The sequence below is a fragment of the Bufo bufo genome, chromosome 2 (assembly GCF_905171765.1).
Source record: "Bufo bufo chromosome 2, aBufBuf1.1, whole genome shotgun sequence".
Classification (NCBI taxonomy): Eukaryota; Metazoa; Chordata; class Amphibia; order Anura; family Bufonidae; genus Bufo; species Bufo bufo.
The window spans coordinates 648,340,566-648,360,372 of NC_053390.1; the positions used below are offsets into that span (position 1 = coordinate 648,340,566).

Below are 19,807 nucleotides of genomic sequence, written 5' to 3' on the forward strand. Positions count from 1 at the left end.
AGGGGGGACTCGGGACACTATGTGCACCCTGCTTCCTCTGCCAGTCCCTCTTCCTCCTTAATTGACAAGGATAATAAGATGATTATACAGGAACCTGGCTCTGTCAATCAAGAAAGAGAAGGAGGGGCTGGCAGAGGAAGCAAGACGACAAAGGGTGCATAGAGTAGCTCAGGCTTGCCCTTGGTGCACTTAGATGCTCATTTGCATATGAATTAAAAGACTCCCTTTAGTTATTTAGTCAAAGTATGCTAAACACATTTTTTTAAACCATTTTTTTTTTTTTTTTTGTGAATTTGTTTTTTTAATTTCCATGTTACTATATATATATATATATATATATATATATATAAAATATAACGCTGGGGGCGTGGCCTGCACGTTGATGGCGCCGGCCGCATAGCGCTTCTGCTCCGGGCTTGACCGCTTTCCAGCAGCTCACAGCTATTACTCCTGAGCCCTAAAGTGACCTAAAGTGGCTGCAGGCATGGGGAGAGTTCGGAGGCGTCCTGCTCCAGTGAAATTGACCGAGTTCTTCGGTAAGCTGACGCCAGCGGAGCCCAACCGGAATGGGACTCCACCTCAGGCGGGCGCGCCGGCCTCTCCGGCGGGAACGTCCTCGCCGCCTACGCATGGTTCTGCAGGCAGGCAAGGGCCTGTGTGTGACTCCCTAGATGGCTCCCAACTTAACGCAGATATCATGCGTTCTATGCTGGAGAACCTGCGCTCCTCAATGAAAGAGGACATGATGGGAATGCTGAAAGACCTCCGAAAGGACATTCAGAGTATTGGGGAACGTACGTCCCACCTGGAGGGCAAAATGGCCGAATTCGCGGCTTCTCATAACACCCTCATCGATGCCCATGAGGCTATGGAGGAAGACATCGCTAAACTCACTGCTAAGCTGCAGGACCTGGAGGATCGTCACAGACGAAACAACGTTAGAATCCGTGGGGTTCCTGAATCTGTGGAGGCAAATGAGCTAGAACACCTTCTACAGCAACTGATTAAAGCAGCGTTGCCTGAATCCACTGAAAGGGATTTGATAATCGACCGCATTCATAGAGTGCCTAAGCCCAAGGGGCTCGACCCGTCTCTACCACGCGATGTCATCGCTAGGATCCATTTTTACACTATTAAGGAAGCATTCCTGAGGGTACTACGTCAGAACCCGACCCCATCGGAAGAATTTACCGGTATTGCGGTTTTCACTGATTTATCGGCAGCTACCCTTGCGAAGAGGAGAGAGTTTGCGCAGGTTACTGCAGTTTTGAGGCAAAAGCAAGTAAAATATCGATGGGGATTCCCGGTAAAGTTACTGGTCACTTATAACGGCGGCCTGCAGGTTTTCAACTCGCCGCAGATGGCCAACCGACGAATGATTGAATGGGGCCTTATCACTGAGGACTCTCATCGGGCAAAAGAACCTGCCGCAAGACCAGATAAGATCCCTCCGGACTGGGACGTTGCCTGATGAGTGAGTTTAATCTGATCGGGAGTAACCATTCTATTGTTTATATTGTTGGCGGTAGCCCGCAGCGGGGAGCTTATTTCTCTGCCCTATCTGGACTCTATTGTTCGGTCCTAAGACCGTGTTATTATTGGTCGGGCTAGTTAAGCCTTGCTGACCATGTTGTATTTCCATTTTCTGTTTTTTATTTTTCCTATGTATTGTTTTTCTTTTCTTTATTCGTTTGGTTCCCGTGAGTATGTTATGCTTACTGTACGCCATGTATGTGATCGCCATGAGGGTGGGTATGGAAGAATGGTGCAGCGTATGTTAAGGGTAATTGTCTGTATAACTAATGGGGGTTAAAGTCTTCTCTCTTAACGTGCGGGGCCTGAACACTCCGTTTAAGCGAACGCAACTATGGTCTGATGCCATGAAGGCTAAATGCGATGTGCTTTTTGTCCAGGAGTCGCACTTAATAGAGAAAGATGCTTTTAGATGCAAACATAAAACTTTCCCTGTGATCTATCACTCACACGCTAAGAAGAAGAGGAAAGCAGGGGTGTTTATCGGTGTGAGATCGTCAATTGATTTCTCCCTGAAGAGATGTGTGACAGACACTGCAGGGAGGTACGTTATTCTGATTTGCACACTGGATGGGAATCCATTTACGTTGGTTTCAGTTTACGCCCCCAATGTCGGACAGTTGGCCTTCTGCAGGAGGTTGTTCAACAAGGTGGAAAAAATGGCGGTTGGGGAGGTGGTAATGGGCGGAGATTTTAATGTCCCGATTAACTCTGAATTAGACTGCAGGTCAGTGGGGGGGCGTAGGCGCCTGGAGTTACAAACGACGCTATATGAATCTGCTTTCCATGATATATGGAGGTACCAGCATAGTGATGAGAGAGACTATACTTTTATTTCCACCTCACATCTATCTCAGTCTCGTATTGATTATATTTTAGTGTCCAAAGGCCTCCTGCATAGGGTCATCAGCGCCGACATTGGGGGAGCGACGTGGTCTGACCACGCCCCTGTGAGTATTGTCATTGCGGACGGTCTTCCTAACCCTCCCAACCCTCAGTGGAAATTGAATACCTTCCTTCTTAAATGCCCTGAAAGAGTTAAAAAAATTACAGACACATTGAAAGAGTTTATGCAGTTTAACGATATCCCTGAGACTAGCACGAACCTCTTATGGTTATCTCATAAGGCGTTTATACGGGGAATTCTGTTACAGCTTGCGGCTAGATTGAATAAGAGCAGGCGCAAAGCACTCCAAGACGCCTTAAATAAACTGCAGTCTGCAGAAAAGGCCCATAAACTCAGCAATAACCCCTCAACACTAGCTTCCCTGCAAGAGTGTAGGAAAGCGCTCAGAGCCATTCTTCTATACCGGCAGGAAATGGGCATGAAAAGTATGCACTCTAATTTTTATCACTCGGGTGATAGAGCAGGGGCACTGCTGGCACGTAGGTTAAAGAGCAGAGCAGCTGCGGCCAGGATAACCACATTAAAGTACAGAAGTAGTGTTTACACGCATCCCCAGGATATTGCAGACGCCTTTGCGTCGTATTATTCTTCCCTATATAACCTAAAGTCAGATGATAGCACGATACAGCCGTCGTCTGAATTAATAGCACAATTTTTAGACTCTATTAAACTCCCCACAGTGTCTGCGGATGCATTGGCTGCACTGAACAGTCCAATCTCAGATACGGAAATTCTTGCGGCAATTAAGGCCTCACCATCCAATAAAGCTCCGGGGCCAGATGGGCTCCCAGTGGAGTACTATAAGACTTTCCGAAGTACGCTGCTCCCTCACCTGGTCAAGCTGTTTAACACATTCATGTCTACAGGGAATGTTCCGCCAGAGATGTTATCAGCCACGGTAGTTACCCTGCCTAAGCCAGGGAAGACCCCAGATGCCCCCGAAAACTTTAGACCAATCTCCCTGCTAAACGCAGATCTGAAATTGTTTGCTAAAATAATAGCCTCTCGTCTCAATGTAGTTTTGCCTGCTCTGATTAAACACGATCAAGTGGGCTTTGTGACAGGAAGGCAATGTAGGGATGGCACAAGACGAATGATTGACTTAATACAGATTGCAGGGTGGTCCAGGGCCCCCACGATTTTTGTCTCTCTGGATGCTGAAAAAGCGTTCGATAGAGTGCACTGGGGGTTCCTGGACCATACCCTACGGAAATTTGGATTTGGAGGGCATATACTTCAGGCAATTCTGGGGTTGTACACATCACCTACAGCAAAAGTGTTAGCATCGGGTTTCCTGTCAGCGCCATTCCAGATCACTAATGGGACTAGACAGGGGTGCCCATTATCACCCCTGATATTCGCACTGGTGATGGAACCCCTGGCGGAAAAAATTCGTACCGGTGCTCGGATCTCGGGAGTTAAGGTGGGGAAACAGATGCATTCTATAGGGTTATATGCGGATGACGTTATCTTGACGCTCTCTGATCCCTTAACGTCGCTTCAGGCGGTCAATGAAGTCTTGGACCAGTATTCCTCGATATCGTATTACAAGCTGAACGTTGGAAAAACAAATGTCTTGCCCATCAATGTGCCTGTAGACTTGCAGCAGGAATTATGCGGGAAGTTCCCCTACAATTGGAATGCTGAGTCAATACGATATCTGGGGATTGAACTGACAAGCTCATTGGCAGAACTGTTGTCTCTTAACCTTAAGTCCTTGAGATCCGACATACAGAAGGATTACTCCAATTACAGCAAAGCTACTCTTTCATGGATGGCAAAAATTAATACAGTCAAAATGTTGGTTCTGCCAAAGATATTATACATCTTTAGATGCATTCCCCTAAAAATTCCTAAATCCTGTATCAAGGAACTACAATCGGATATGCTCCACTTTATTTGGGGAGGTACCCGTCCAAGGATTAACAAAAAAGTGCTCTATCCAGCCCTGCACGCGGGTGGTTTGGGTGTCCCGGACTTATATAGCTACTACCTGGCCAGCCTATTGGATCAGGCTATGGAATGGTGGGCCCCAAAAATGCCTCACGGATGGCTTAGCATTGAGGAAAACTATGTCAGAAGGAGATCCTTAAAGTCAATTTTGGCAGCTTACTTGTTAAAACCCTTCGTGTTCTCTCTGCCCTTAAGTACGATGCAAGCTACCATATTTGCATGGACCCATGTTTTTAAACCTAAAACGCCCTTTCCCTTGGAGAAAAAGCATCTCCCCATCTCGGCTATTGAATATCATATCCCTACACTTCAAGTCACTAGTTGGCTTAATTGTGGAATTGATTCACTGGGGGACCTTTTTGACCGCTCCACTTTGAAAGCGTTTGAGACACTACACTCCACTTATTTGATCCCAAATTCCCTCTTTTACCAGTATTTACAATTGCGGCATTTCCTCTCCTCCCTCACAGGTGGTGAGGAGGGAGATGAGTGCAAGACACTAGCTAAATTGTTGGAGGGGGGAACTACCTCTCATTCCAGCCTTTCATTCTGGTACGTGTTCTTTCTGTCCTCAGGCAAACAGTGCAAACAACCTTTTATGATTAAATGGGAGGCTGAAATGGGGAAAGAATTCTCACTGAGAGACTGGTCGGATGCTATGAACTGGTCCATGAAGTGCTCGAAGTGCATTAACCATACTGAGCAGAACAGGAAAGTCCAACTACGTTGGTACCTCACACCGGATAGGTTGGCCCATTCTACCCCTGGATACTCTCCGTTGTGCTGGCGGGGATGTGGTCAGATAGGTTCCCCATTCCACATGTGGTGGACATGCCCCAATCTCACTGAACTATGGGGCTTAGTCTCTAAGGTTTTAGCAGAGATATTAGGGGTTAAAGACATATTAACTCCTGAGCTGGCAGTTCTGGGTATAGGACTAGGGAACATACCTATTGAATTTAGAGGAGTAGTAGCGCATGTCTTGTTTGCTGCGAAGAAAATAATCGCTCGCCAGTGGAAGGATGCTAGGTCTCCATTAATTAATGATGTTATCAAAGTAGTGAATTTTCATATGCTTTGTGAGTTCACATTTGCCTCGTCGGTAAAGGAAAGGATAGCGGCACACAATAGGTGGTTGTGTTGGTTGTCCAGCCCATTTGCAGATACTCTGCCTCACTACCTTCTTTAATCACGCTCTATGTATGTACTCATGATCATGCTCCCTGGGGCGTGGACATATGGGATCTGTCCCTTCTTTTTCAATGCAAGAATATGACTGTCTGATAATGTACGTTATTGAGATGTTCTTTGAACACAATGTTATATGCAGCACCACTAATGCGAGGAGAGGTTATTGTCTCTAATATTGTTATTATACATGGCTAGTGCAGTTCCATACTGTCTGAATGTCATATTATTAGTACTCATATGTGGAACCCCCTTTTTTATTTGTCCCTGTTTCTGTCTGGATATGATTATTTATGTACTTTTTTCTTTCTGTAACTCGTCACTGTGTGTATTGGAAAATTATCTTCAATAAAAATTTTATTGAGTAAAAAAATAAATAAAATATAACGCTGAGTGTATGTGTGTATGTCCACTAAAAGAATTTGCACCGTCACATTTACAATCGTGAAATTTGGCACACAGGTACATCAGGTGTCCGGGCAGGTTTTAGACCGGGTCTCCGCTCTCTAGCACGTACCGTTCCTAAGATATTCCCAAAAAATGCATTAGCCAATAGAAGCCTGGTCACATGATCCTTATCAGCCAATAGAAGCTCGCAGGCCCTTAGTCTCCACCTACACACAGTTTTATACCAGGTTTCCATAACAACCCATTTTTCTTCACTGCTGTAGGTGAGCTTTAAAAGGGTCAGGGCGCTGTGAATGACACTGTTAAGAGAGTGGAGTGCTGTGGAGGTCACAGTTCATGGGCAGGTAGGGTTGCCATTCAGGCCACCCTTAAAAGATGGACTTAAAAACCCCGCCCCAGGTCCCACTAAGCCACGCACCAACCTGGTTAGGCCACGCACCTCCCACTCCGCAGCCGACAAGGATTAAAAAAAATGAAGCTGTCAGCTGCAGGGGTGGGAGGGAGGGTGACTTTCTCCCTGCAGCTCACGCTCAGACAGCACAGTGCTGCTCCCTCTGTCCAACCAGGCCCTGCGCCGGGTGGAGGACAGGGAGTCTGAAAGCCGGACTATCCGGCCTAAAACCGGACCTGTGGCCACCCTAGGGGCAGGCTGCTGTGTAGGTCACAGTTAAGGGGATGGTCCGCTATGGAGGTCAGTGTTAAGAGACAGATTGCTGTAGAGGCCACTGTTAAGGGGACGGGGTGTTGTGGAAATCACTTAAGAAGATGGGGTACTGTGGAGGTCACTAATAAAGGGGCAGCCGCTGTGGAGGTCACTGTTAAAGGGGCGGGCTGCTGTGGAGGTCACTGTTAAAGGGGCGGGTGCTGTGGAGGTCTCTGTTAAGGGGGCAGGGAACGGTGGAGGTCACAGTTAAGAGGACGGTCCGCTATGGAGGTCAGTGTTAAGAGGCGGAGTGCTATAGAGGTCACCGTTAAGGGGGCAGGGTGTTGTGGAGGTCACATTTTAAGGGAACGGAGCTCTGTGGAGGTCACTTTTAAGGGGGTGGGTTGTTGTGGAAATCACTGTTAACGAGACGGGGTACTGTAGAGGTCACTAATAAAGAACTCAGGGCTATGTTTATTAGTGAAAGTAAGAGCATTTTCACACGCACAATGCGAAGGGAACTCAAGGGATTGGGACTGAACAACTGTGTAGCCGTAAGAAAATCACTCATCAGTGAGGCAAACCAGGAAAAAAAAGGCTTCAATTTGCTAGGGAGCATAAAGATTGAACTCTGGAGCAATGGAAGAAGGTCATGTGGTCTGATGAGTCAAAATTTACCCTGTTCCAGAGTAATGGGCACATCAGGGTAAGAAGAGAGGCAGATGAAGTGATGCACCCATCATGTCTAGTGCCTACTGTACAAGCCTGTGGGGGCAGTGCTATGGTCTGGGGTTGCTGCAGTTGGTCAGGTCTAGGTTCAGCAACAGTATGTGCTCCAAGAATGAGATCAGCTGACTACCTGAACATACTGAATGATCAGGTTATTCCATCAACTGATTTTTTCTTCCCTGGTGGCCTGGGCATATTCCAAGATGACAATGCCAGGATTCATCGGGCTCAAATTGTGAAAGAGTGTTTCAGGGAGCATAAGACATCATTTTCACAGACCTTAACCCCATTGAGAATCTTTGGGATGTGCTGGAGAAGGCTTTGCGCAGCAATCAGACTATACTATCATCAATGCAAGATCTTGGTGAAATATTAATGCAACACTGGATGAAAATAAATCTTGTGACATTGCAGAAGCCTATCGAAACAATGCCACAGCTACTCCTTAGCTACTCCCTTCTAAACTCTTTATAGGTCACAGAACATGCCTAGAAAATTCTCCACTTGATGTCAATGAGTCCTCCCGTGTCCACTGTATCTATCATCTGGAAGTCTTGACATATTTTAGGCCTAGTGGCCAATGTGAAAACTGTGCAATTTTAGATTTTTAAAAAAAATTTTTTTTAAATATTCTTGACAGTAACAATGATAAGGAACACAGGAGAGTTAACAAAACGTAAGTATACATAGTTGAATAGTTTACCTGTGCTAAGTAGTAGCAAAACTTTCATGATTGTGTATTCCTCAAAGGATAGCTGCAAACGATTAAACTCCAGACTTATCTGCTGCATACTTTGGCAAAGCTCATACATGGCAGACTGGCGCATCCGATCTCTGGAAGAGAACCAATAATATACAATCAGGCATACATGTCAATAGATCTGCACTGTGCAAATGCAATCATTTGCAAACGATATAAATGCCGCATAAATCAGGGGAAAAACACCCTGCCAACCAAAACCATCAACATTGTGGTTCAGATCATGGATGCCCAACCTGCGGTCTTACAGCTGTTGCAAAACAAACTCCCAGCATGCCTGAACAGTCTATAGCTAGCAGGGCATGCTGAGAGTTGTAGTTTTGCAGCAGCTGGATAGCCTAGGTTTAGATAGACGGTGCAACCTTAGTTTATCTGGAGCCACATGATCCTAATATGAAATCTGACACAACAGTTTAAACTAAATGATATTCCAGATATGCCCGTGTTTTGAAGGAATGGTTTTGAGAGAGAAGGGAGCTGAAGAGTCATAGGAGATCTTATGGTGTAAAAAAAAGTCACGAACCCGATGCTTGCAACTCTTTATATGTCATTGAAACAAAAAATATTTTTATGCCACCATTGCCACTTTTCCAAAAGGGGGCGTGGGGAGGGGGCATGGCCAACGGCGGTCTTGATAAATCTTCCCCACAGAACTGTGCATCTCTGATAGTAGAGAGGTGAATATTGCAAGTATGCACTGAAATGTAGTACTGGAACTAACATCTTCATGCAAGATATACAGGTTTTTCTTCTTTTTTTAAATCTATTTTAAAATAGTGCTGAAAGCCCACCACTAGCCTGAAGAATGCGTGGTTATTGGGAATTCTACTGTATATGACAGTGCTACTGGGGAACATTTTCATTTCTGCACAGATCCGAGAAAGACTCCAGCCATAAAATCCATACTGACCTCTAAAGGAATCAATGAATGAACTTGTTTGGTTTCTGAAGCAGCAGAGAGCAAAGGCTTCAGCTGCTTGACAGTAATAGATATTACCACAAACCACACAATTACTTTATTTAAATAAAGCCATAAAGATAGCATGCCAGAAAATGACTTTTCCAAGCAGAAAATACAGCTAGGTTACTTTGTATTGCCCTGCAGATAAATCTTTCATTGTCTGCACTTGTTCATTGAGGGATTTATATACAATTCATGGAAAGGCATTTCTTTATTGTTTGAAGATCCGCGTGCTTGGATTTTTGGGATTCTCACTGCGTTTTAATATAGCAAAATGATCATTTAAACCAAGTATAATAGACATTATACTTCTACTCTCATGAATATAATGCACATATACAATATTATATCGCTTTATGTAGGACTTGACAATACTGGACTATAGGTGACATTTGTATCGCCTTTTAGTCTCCATTTATCCCCACTAAAAGCTTTCATATCAATCTTGATCATAGTCATAAGCATCAGTCAATCAAATGATCTGACGGATAATGAGTCAGACAGGTAATTGTTAGGTCTATAGTGACAAAAAAAAAAAAGAAAAAAGCTGCTTAAAGTGAACGTATTCCTAGTCTTGAGTCTTTATTGCTACAGCTGTAGAGTTTGTTAACATTTAGCACAGTATTATTATTTACTGATTTATGTTAAACATAATTTTATTTAACATTTGTATTCTATTAAAGATTTTACATTTTTGCATTATTATTACTATAGGTACAAAACTTTTGTGAAATCTTGCAGTTCTTACTCTGGTCACAATAGGCTGACACTTCCTTAGTTGCAGAAATCATGCTATAAGATTATCATCATAGGGCAGGATTACACTGAAAGTAACATTTATAGTATAAAGCTGGAGGTGGATCACACACAATCCATCAATGGCAATAGATGATGGTCACAGCATCTTGTCAACTACTGTTATTCAGTTGTGAATAAAGGAGGTCTTACACAAACACACATAAAAATAAAAGGAGGTCTTACACACACAGATAAAAATACTGATACTTTTCCAATATAATATTCTTCTTATTCGTTAACATTTCCATTGCTGTGAAACAGCATACATCGTGTTTTAGTTTAAGATTTGTGTTACACATGGCAGATGGATATAAGAAACGTTAAAGGGTTTTTATATAGATGGCTTATCCCTAGGAAAGGTCATTAATATCTGACTGGTGGGGGCTCCAACACCCAGCTGGTCTGCACTATCTCCAGCACCAAAAACAGGCGCCAAAACTACACCGTTCCATTCATTGTGTAGTGGACGGAGCAGGTTTCTGCGGCGCTGATCCCATCCACTTGAATGAGAGAAGCAGTGCAGTAACCACTCACTACACAATAGATGAAGCCATGTAGTTCCGGCGCCTATTTCCAGCACTGGAGCTACTGCAGAACAGCTGATTAGGGAGCATGCTGGATGTCGGACCCCCACCAAACAGGTATTGATGACCTAGTCATCAATATAAAATCCAGGAGAATTCATTTAACGTTTCTTATATACATGTGGCTGCCATAACGCAAATATCAAACTATAATGTGATACATTCAATACAAATGGGAAGAATACTATATTGGAAAAGTATCAGTATGTGCTTTTTGATGTGAATGTTTTTATCTACAATTTGTGTGTATGACCCCCTTTAATCACAACAGATAATGCTGACATGATGTAGAAAGTTAGGGACAGTAGCTGACTGATAAGCATGATCAATCAAATTATAAAACTATAGTGGCTTATGTGTAAATATCAGTGCATTAAAAAAGTGAATAATCTATAAAAATCAGTCAATACAGTTTTTTTTCTTATTTCCCTTGATCATGTCATGCAAAAATGCTCAATAATAAAACTCATATAGAAACAAGTTAAAATCTACTACAGCACACCAATTTCTTGTGTAAATAGAAGTATGTAATATGGTGAGTGTGAGCATGAATCATCCTGTCTGTGACTTAAATTGAATAGTTTTCTTTGTGGAATTTTTATTCTATTCTATTAAGCCACAAAATAAAAAGTAAGAAATATCTATAAAGAAAAACGTCACTAGCAAGCAGCTTAATCCGCTATACAGAAAATATTTCTTTAGCGCAGTTTTTACTTTGGACTCTCTGCCTGATTAATTCCTTTAGTGGGTCAGTCCCTGCTTTATGCATTATTTCCTCTGAGTTACAGGCAGCTGATGCCAGTGCTGATGGAAAGAGAGGTTGCTGAAAGAGTGAATTATTCTGCTATGTTCTAAGATGCTACGCCAGTCCAGTAAAGTGTATGGACATAAAGCACAATCAATTTCCTCAAGTTTATACCCGATTCTTTGGGTATAGTGGGGCCTTAATACAGTACATGTACTCACTTTATGCATTTAGAACAACTTTCAAATGGGCATTGCTAAAATATAACTGTATATACAGTAATGGTCCATGCATATGGTTGTATTATGGATTTGTACAGATTCATATTACAGCGATCATAGCATGCCATGGGCAAATACTGTACAGCTGGGAGCCGGTAATTTTAGGGAGGCATGTAAAGTTCATTTGCGTGCAGATTCAAATGGAATCCTTGAGAACGACTATGTATTATACAGATATTCTTCCCCAAAATATGAAGCTTCACAGAGGTTCCAAACAGTGGACCACTGAGTGCTTCTAAATGTTGTCCAAAATTATGATGTGGATGGCCTATTCTCTGGATAGGTCATCAATATCTGATCGTTGGGGGACCCCCGCCAATCAGTTGTTTGAAGAGTAAGTGCTGAGGCTCCCTCACAGTTTACCAAGCACAGTGCTGTACACTGTATACTGGTCAGATATTGATGACTTATCCTGAAGATAGGCCATCAATATCAAAATCTCAAACAAACCTTTTAAGGCTTTGTAACCTGTGTAAGGCCCTGTTCAGGGTCTGTACACAAATTGTCACGTCGTTTATGTATAAGGCCCAGTGTCTTTCCTACTGGTCCCACCCAGCACCATCTATCCATACACAGCATTAAAAGAAATTTACTCAAGTTAGATTCTTCGGGTCCAGAATCAGGGACCAGTAACTATATCCTACCTTAAAGTGCTGGAGCAGAGGTGATGCTGGCACAGAATTTATATTTGTAATAAATGTCAGGAAAAATACTGCACATTTGCGAGTTTAGCCATTTCCTGAATGCAATATTTCCTATGTTACATTCAAACAAGGTCAAGTGATTTAAGATGACTAGAAAGGGATCTTTAAGATAAGTAACTATATTGTCTACAGCGCTGCATGCATTTACTTCTTACAACTTTGACGAAATATAGTTTACAATTTTAATGCTAATTGGGTGTAGTCATAAGGAGTGCCGAGGTAGCAATGCCACCTGTGGCCTAGTACCTGAGGGAGACCAAAATCCCTTGTGCTACATAAAATATCAGAAAGTAAATGGAGGCCCATTGCATTGGAACCCATGAGCCTGAAGTGATCCCTCTGATGATAATCATTACAAAGTGACCCAAAATGTAAATGATAGATTTCACAATGTAACAGAAAAAATGAGCGTATGTAACTTGTCCGTAAGAGGCAAATATAGAACATAAACATAGCGTATTAACAGAAATTAACTTCCACTATTTCAGACAAGATAGCATAAAAGACACACCAATGTCAGAGAGTAGATGTAAAAACCAATTAAAAAGTCAATGATATTAGATCTAAACAGGTAAGCAGACAAGATGTTCACATTGAAAGAAAGCCACTTCCCTAACCGTACAGCTTGTTGTGTGAATTTATCCTGCTTACGGTTACTATAGAAATCAGAATACCAAGAAGAATTACAGGCTTTATAACTAAAAGGTCATTAAGAGGTAGCCGCAGTCTTACAGAACATTATGCAATGCTAATCCCAAATTTCTGAGGCTGCAAACAAATTATCATCTGAAAACATAGGCAAGTAAATGGTGACCATCATATTTACTAGAGATGAGCGAATTTCTTAAAAATCTTACCGCCTCCATTTGATCGCGACGGGCTGGCCGCTGCCATCTTGCTTGGAGATCTTGGCCGAAATCCTGTGTGGCGTGATGATGTAATCTCGCACCTCACGGGATTTCGGCCGATATCTTCAAGCAAGATGGAGGCTGGGGGCCCATCGTGAGCAAATGGAGGAGGTAAGTTTGAATTTTTTTGATTTTTATACTATTTCAGGTTAAATCAATTCACTGACCGGATGCACGAGGAAATTCAGCTTCTAGGCGAATTTAATTTATCCTGAAATTCGGAACGAATTCCACTTCGTACGATTCGCTCATCTCTAATATTTACCATGGCTGAATGTCACTCTGCAAGGTTAAAGCAGGTTTTTATTGGTTGGGTGTCACCATTTTCTCCCTGTGGTTATTGTTAGGTAAGTTGACCTTTGCAGTTTATTGCAATTATATTAACTAGGCTGAAAGATTTGATGGGTGTTTGCTGGCCTTCTATACTTAGCCAGCCAGAATCCTACACTATACTGATGAGAGCCAAGTACCTGGAAACAGCTGTCTGCTAAAGGATATATGGATCGGCTAGTTTCATGTTCCAAGGCTTGTAGAAAAGGAGTTTTCCCGACTTTTTTTTATACTGATGACCTATCCTTGGGATATTTGATCAGTGGGGGTCCGACACCCAGGAACCACGCTGATCAGCTGTTTTGAGGAAACTGCAGGCCTGGTGAGCGCTGCTGCCTCCTCTCAGTTTACCATGCACAGTGCTGTCCATTGTATCACTAGCCCAGAGCTGCAGAAGGTCCTCTCAAAAAACTTATCAGGGGTCCCAGGCATCATACCTCCACAATCAGAAACAACCTATGAGAGATACCTCTTTGCATATGTTTTATATCAATACATTTCTTGTTTTTTTTTATCCTTGTTAATTGGCCATCATTCCCAACACACAAAAACAAGGCAATCAGACTACAGAATAAAACCCTTGCACTAATTACAGGTAGAGATTTGCAAAAATTATTTTAACTTTTACTTAACAGCTTTCGGAATAGAAATTTCACAATATAACCAATACAAGCATTAAAATCACAATAGGACTGAAATACATTTTCTTTTTTCTACATGTATAGAGAGAGACAGAAAACAAATATTCCCCTTATAGAACGGGCAGTTCATCCAAGTTCATCTCTCTAATAATTACAATTTCCGCTCATTCTCCACAGACCCAGTGACTCAATCTAGTGCAGTCAATTGCTTTAAATATTAGGAAGTTATTTTAGGAAGCCAAAACCACATTCAACCAGAGTGCTTACATATATCCATATGTCTACTATGATTTTTCCACCTAGGGGTAGGCAATATAAACAATATATGATATTATCGCCATAAATTCGGGCAACAATATAGATTTTAGCTATATCGCCATATCGTGATAGATGACCACGGAGCGGTAGTGAATTGAAGAAGCTTCTCACTAGGGCTGCAGCTAACGATTATTTGAATAATCGATTAGTTGTCAATAATTTCATCGATTAATCGGGAAAAAACAACAAAATGACAAAAAAAGGGGTTTATATGGTATTACTTGAAAAATTATGTTCAAAGGCCATATTAAAACAAATTGTGAATGGCACTGTTATGGGGGATCTGTGGATGGCACTATTATGGGGGGGATCTGTGGATGGCACTATTATGGGGGGGATCTGTGGATGGCACTATTATGGGGGATCTGTGGATGGCACTGTTATGGAGGGGTTCTGTGGATGGCACTGTTATGGAGGGGTTCTTTGGATGGCACTGTTATGGAGGGGTTCTGTGGATGGCAATGTTATGGAGGGGTTCTGTGGATGGCACTGTTATGGAGGGGTTCTGTGGATGGCACTGTTATGGAGGGGTTCTGTGGATGGCACTGTTATGGAGGGGTTCTGTGGATGGCACTGTTATGGAGGGGTTCTGTGGATGGCACTGTTATGGAGGGGTTCTGTGGATGGCACTGTTATGGAGGGGTTCTGTGGATGGCACTGTTATGGAGGGGTTCTGTGGATGGCACTGTTATGGAGGGGTTCTGTGGATGGCACTGTTATGGAGGGGTTCTGTGGATGGCACTGTTATGGGGGATCTGTGGATGGCACTATTATGGGGGGGATCTGTGGATGGCACTATTATGAGGAGATCTGTGGATGGAACTATTATGGGGGATCTGTGGATGGCACTGTTATGGGGAGGGGGATCTGTGCACTGTTATGGAGAGGGGGATCTGTGCACTGTTATGGAGAGGGGGATCTGTGCACTGTTATGGAGAGGGGGATCTGTGGATGGCACTGTTATGGGGAGGGGGATCTGCCATTCACAGATCCCCTCCATAACAGTGCCATACACAGATCCCCTCCCCATAAAATCCCTGGCCCCACCGCTCACAGCAGTATTCCTTAACCGGCAGTAACTTTTACTTTAAATCACTGCATCTTCTTTTACCTTACAATGAAGCTCCAGTAACAGGCAGAGCGGGCGGTGGCATAACGTCACTTACTCACGTGACACGCCTGCTCCACCTACTTTATGAATGAAGCAGACGGAGCATGCGCGTCACGTGAGTAAGTGACGTTATGCCACCGCCCGCTCTGCCTGTTACTGGAGCTTCATTGTAAGGTAATAAAGATGCGGTGATCTAAAGTTCAAGGACCCGCAGGCATAGCGCCTGACCGTCCGCTCCCGCCCGCATAGCAACGAATCGGCCGATTATTCGATAACGGGATTCCTTGACAACGAATCCCGTTATCGAATATTATCGATAACGTTGATTAATCGTTGCAGCCCTACTTCTCACTCACCGCTCCGTGGACTCCCGACTCTGCACCGCGATGCACTGGCCAGGGCCTTGCGTGCACACATAGCGCGCTGGCTGACGCTGTGTGTGACGTCAGGTCCCTCCCAGTGCATGCTGGGAAGAAGACGCGGTCCGTCTCCTGTGGATTCCATCAGCCAGCCGCGCATGGGCCTGATGGCGCTGGCTGTGGGACATGATGGTGTCAATGGCATGGGGATGATGGAGCTGGCTGGGGACATGGATGATATGGCAATGGCATGGGGCTGATTGCGCTGGCTGTGCGACATGATGATGGTGGCAATGGCATGGGGCTGATGGCGCTGGCTGTGGGACATGATGATGGTGGCAATGGCATGGGGCTGATGGCGCTGGCTGTGGGACATGATGATGGTGGCAATGGCATGGGGCTGATGGCGCTGGATGTGGGACATGAGGATGGTGGCAATGGCATGGGGCTGATGGCGCTGGCTGGGGGACATGATGATGGTGGCAATGGCATGGGACTGATGGCGCTGGCTGGGGGACATGATGATGGTGGCAATGGCATGGGGCTGATGGCGCTGGCTGGGGGATATGATGATGGTGGCAATGGCATGGGGCTGATGGCACTGGCTGGGGGACATGATGATGGTGGCAATGGCATGGGGGACATGATGGTGGCAATGGCATGGGGCTGATGGCGCTGGCTGGGGGATATGGATGATGATAGCCATATAATTTGTATACATACAGAAGAAAATAATATATGGCGATATATCGCACATGCTTCAAATTATATTGCGATATAGATTTAAGGCCATATCGCCCAGCCCTAGTGTGACCTATGGTATTAGAGGCACTGACTAGTTACAGGAAAGCAGAATAAAGATGAAATCTCAGGGGCAGGTTGTCTCTCAATTTGCTTCCATCATTTCAGAAGAACAGTAATGGAATAAAGTACAGGAAAGAATAAAGACTTTTTTAAAAAAAAAATCTATCTATCATATATATCTACTAGTTATCAATCTATTAATCTAATATATATTATATATATATATATATATATATATATATATATATATATATATATATTGGTATCTATCTAAAAAAAAGAAACAGCAGCACTGTCCCAAACAGATGCAAATACTGGGTGCAATTCCTCCAAGACGTTTGGCTGATAGTCCTGAGATTCAACTTGAAAAAATTAAGCAGCACTACAATGGGGTGAAAGGGTGGTGGACCCAATTTAATACCCCAAAAATGCTTTTTGGGGTAATAAAGCGGGTCCCCAACTCTTTACCCACATTGGAGTGCTGCCTCATTTTTCAAGTTAAATATCTCTCCATCATATCTATCTAGCATATCTACCGATCTCTACCTAATTGTCTCATTATATATCTGTCCTCCTGTCTGTCTACTGTACTGCTAGCATACCAGAATGTACCTAAATTCATTGCAGCCTAAGGCTTTTCACATCTCCAGTAACTGAATGGGATTTAATACATACAAGTTAACTTGTGGGAAAACCAATTTCAATCACAAGAGACTCCCCCTCCCCCTTCTTACATGTTAAATATTTGTACTAAAGAGCATCCCACTCAAGGGAATAAGAAATGAAAATAGTGAATAAGCAATAAAACGTCTATGCTACTCGGATAAATGGAAAACTAAAAATCTGCAGTGAAGAAATATCTCAGCTCGGCAAGATTACTTTATACAGAAAAAAGCAAAATTAACTTGAATATATTGGTTTAAAAAGATAAATGCTTATCCACTCTTCTTAGGGTTCTGAAGAAATAAAAAGTAATGTTCTTTCCGTACACATTTTCTAACACTTCATGTTTTGGGGGGGTGAGAAAAAGATGATGATTTAAAAAGCATCACAGAAACAAAGCATGTTTGTGAATGAGAAAAATGTTCTAGTGTCCTTTAAATGAGAGCAAATCATCTCTTCCCCAGCTTCTTGGACGTTTTATGAAGAAAGGATTGGATAATGTTTGAAGAGGATGAATATAGCTCTCTAGAGCTAGGAGCAATGGTCAAATAAAAGTGTAACACCAATGGCTGACACACTTCACGTATTCTTAGAGTGGTTGTCTTATCACAAACAACCCCTTTGTTAGGGGAGATGGCTCATGAGACCTCCACGATTTGCAAAAGGAAGATGTGTCGTACTAAAATTTCTCCTGCAGCGGCTGCTATAGAAGAAATATACTATTACACGCTGCCATTCAAATATTAGCAGCTCTCCGTTTTGGCTTGCAGAGGAGGATCTTGAGTAAGGAACCCCGTCTCCTATTTCCATATGCCCTAATAGGTCATCAGGAAAGGGCTGATGAGAAAACCTCTTTAAGGCTGGTTCTATAAAAGCCATTTCCATGTTTGTAATTCAGCAAACCAAAATAAAAGTTGAACCACCAAGATTGCTCAAGACATAAAAGATGTACATGAAACCTCAACAGCTCTTATCGGGGGTATATTTATTATACTTACTCATTAAATATCAGGTCTGGAGCAAAATACAGGAATTGGCTGTTTGCATGTTTATACGACCTCCAGCTCAAAGCAAACGAAGACAGGCACATCCAGGAGTACTGAATTAAAGTAATTTGGTCCTCAAGAGGCAGGTTTCGAAATCCTAAAGGAAAGGAATAATCCCACAGTAAGGAACACTGAAGTCCATAACGTAATACATAAAGTGGAGTAAGTTTGTAAATACATGGCAGTATAAATCTTGTACTGGTCCTAGCTTGCATTAAATCCAAGATTACAATACTGAAGTTGCCGCAAATGCCATGATACCACACTACCACCATTAGGGGGCGCTGAAAATCCTGGAACCACCCTTGGAACTTTAATTTGAACCTGTAATTTGTTGCTTTAAACTTTATAAAGGTGCATTGTGTTGAAAGTTTATAAACTTGATTTAGCTATTAAATCTTTAGACATTATAAGAATTGTAGTTTAAGAAGCCAACTGCTCTGGGTATGGGTAAACTAAGGATGAGACTTATCTGAATGGCTGGAGAGTGCCTGGTAGACCATCAGCAATTTATTAAGATGACCTAAAACACCACATAATGGAAAAAAGCAAAGCTAGTTCCACAATGCTCAGCAATTCCAAGCTGTAATGTTAAACATTCTCATGTTGTGCAGGGAGAGCTGAATTAATGCTTATATAATGCCTTCTTAGTTCTACTGCTGCTAAATGTGGAGTCTAGAGATGACCGCAGCTAACTAATAAAGCTCTTCCCTGCCAGGGTCTCATATAGCAGAGGGACACATTTCCTAAACACTCTACTCTTTTTCATCTTAACATGAGTAAAACTTTACAAAAGTATATAAAGTAAATAATAGCAACTGCAAATCATTTTGTGCATTGTAACTTTGAAGTACAATATTGGTGGAAATGTATAATCCCTTCTGCATCGGAAAACTGGCTGATTGCTGTGAATAGTCAAATCGTCAGCATGCTTATAATGTGAACCGTGAAAATAAATGGTGATCAGTTAAATACCACAGCCCTACCCTTTTAAATAAGTACAGATCTAAAATATCTGAAGTCAGTCATAGACAGTAGAAATCTTTTTGCCCAAAAAGTACAATCTCATCTCGTTTCCAATGATTATTTTTTAGTCTGTAAATTACAGAGCAACGACTGTTGCTTCTTTTTTATTCCATAGTTGGTTATAATCTGAAGTTTAGGTTGCAAAAAATCTACAGCAAACTGGAGGTAAAAAAGCCACCAACAGGAATAAGTCATGTTGCTTGTTTGTGCATGGTCATATATTGACCTGTTCCCATCTCATGTTTTCAGTTAGTCTTATAACTTGGGATATCCGTATCTTCTTGCACTTGCACAGTGCATTTGCAAAGCCTTCAGACACTTTCACCAGTTTCACATTTTGTTATGTTGTGGCCTTGTGGTAACATTAAAACCAAAAAATCGAGTTCAGGAAAAAAAAGGCCTTGTTA

The 19,807-nt window shown here is 42.7% G+C and overlaps 1 protein-coding gene across 2 annotated transcripts in view; it reads right to left on the minus strand.

The window, feature by feature from the left end:
• NR3C2 (nuclear receptor subfamily 3 group C member 2) overlaps positions 1-19,807 on the minus strand; it is a 368,336-nt gene that overhangs the window by 31,369 nt on the left and 317,160 nt on the right. For both annotated transcript variants that reach the window (XM_040418530.1, XM_040418529.1), the window contains exons 6-7: positions 18,327-18,471; positions 8,065-8,195 (exon numbers count right to left, since the gene is read on the minus strand). In XM_040418530.1, the coding sequence (XP_040274464.1) occupies positions 8,065-8,195; positions 18,327-18,471 (276 nt within the window). The remainder of the gene's footprint in view (positions 1-8,064; positions 8,196-18,326; positions 18,472-19,807) is intronic.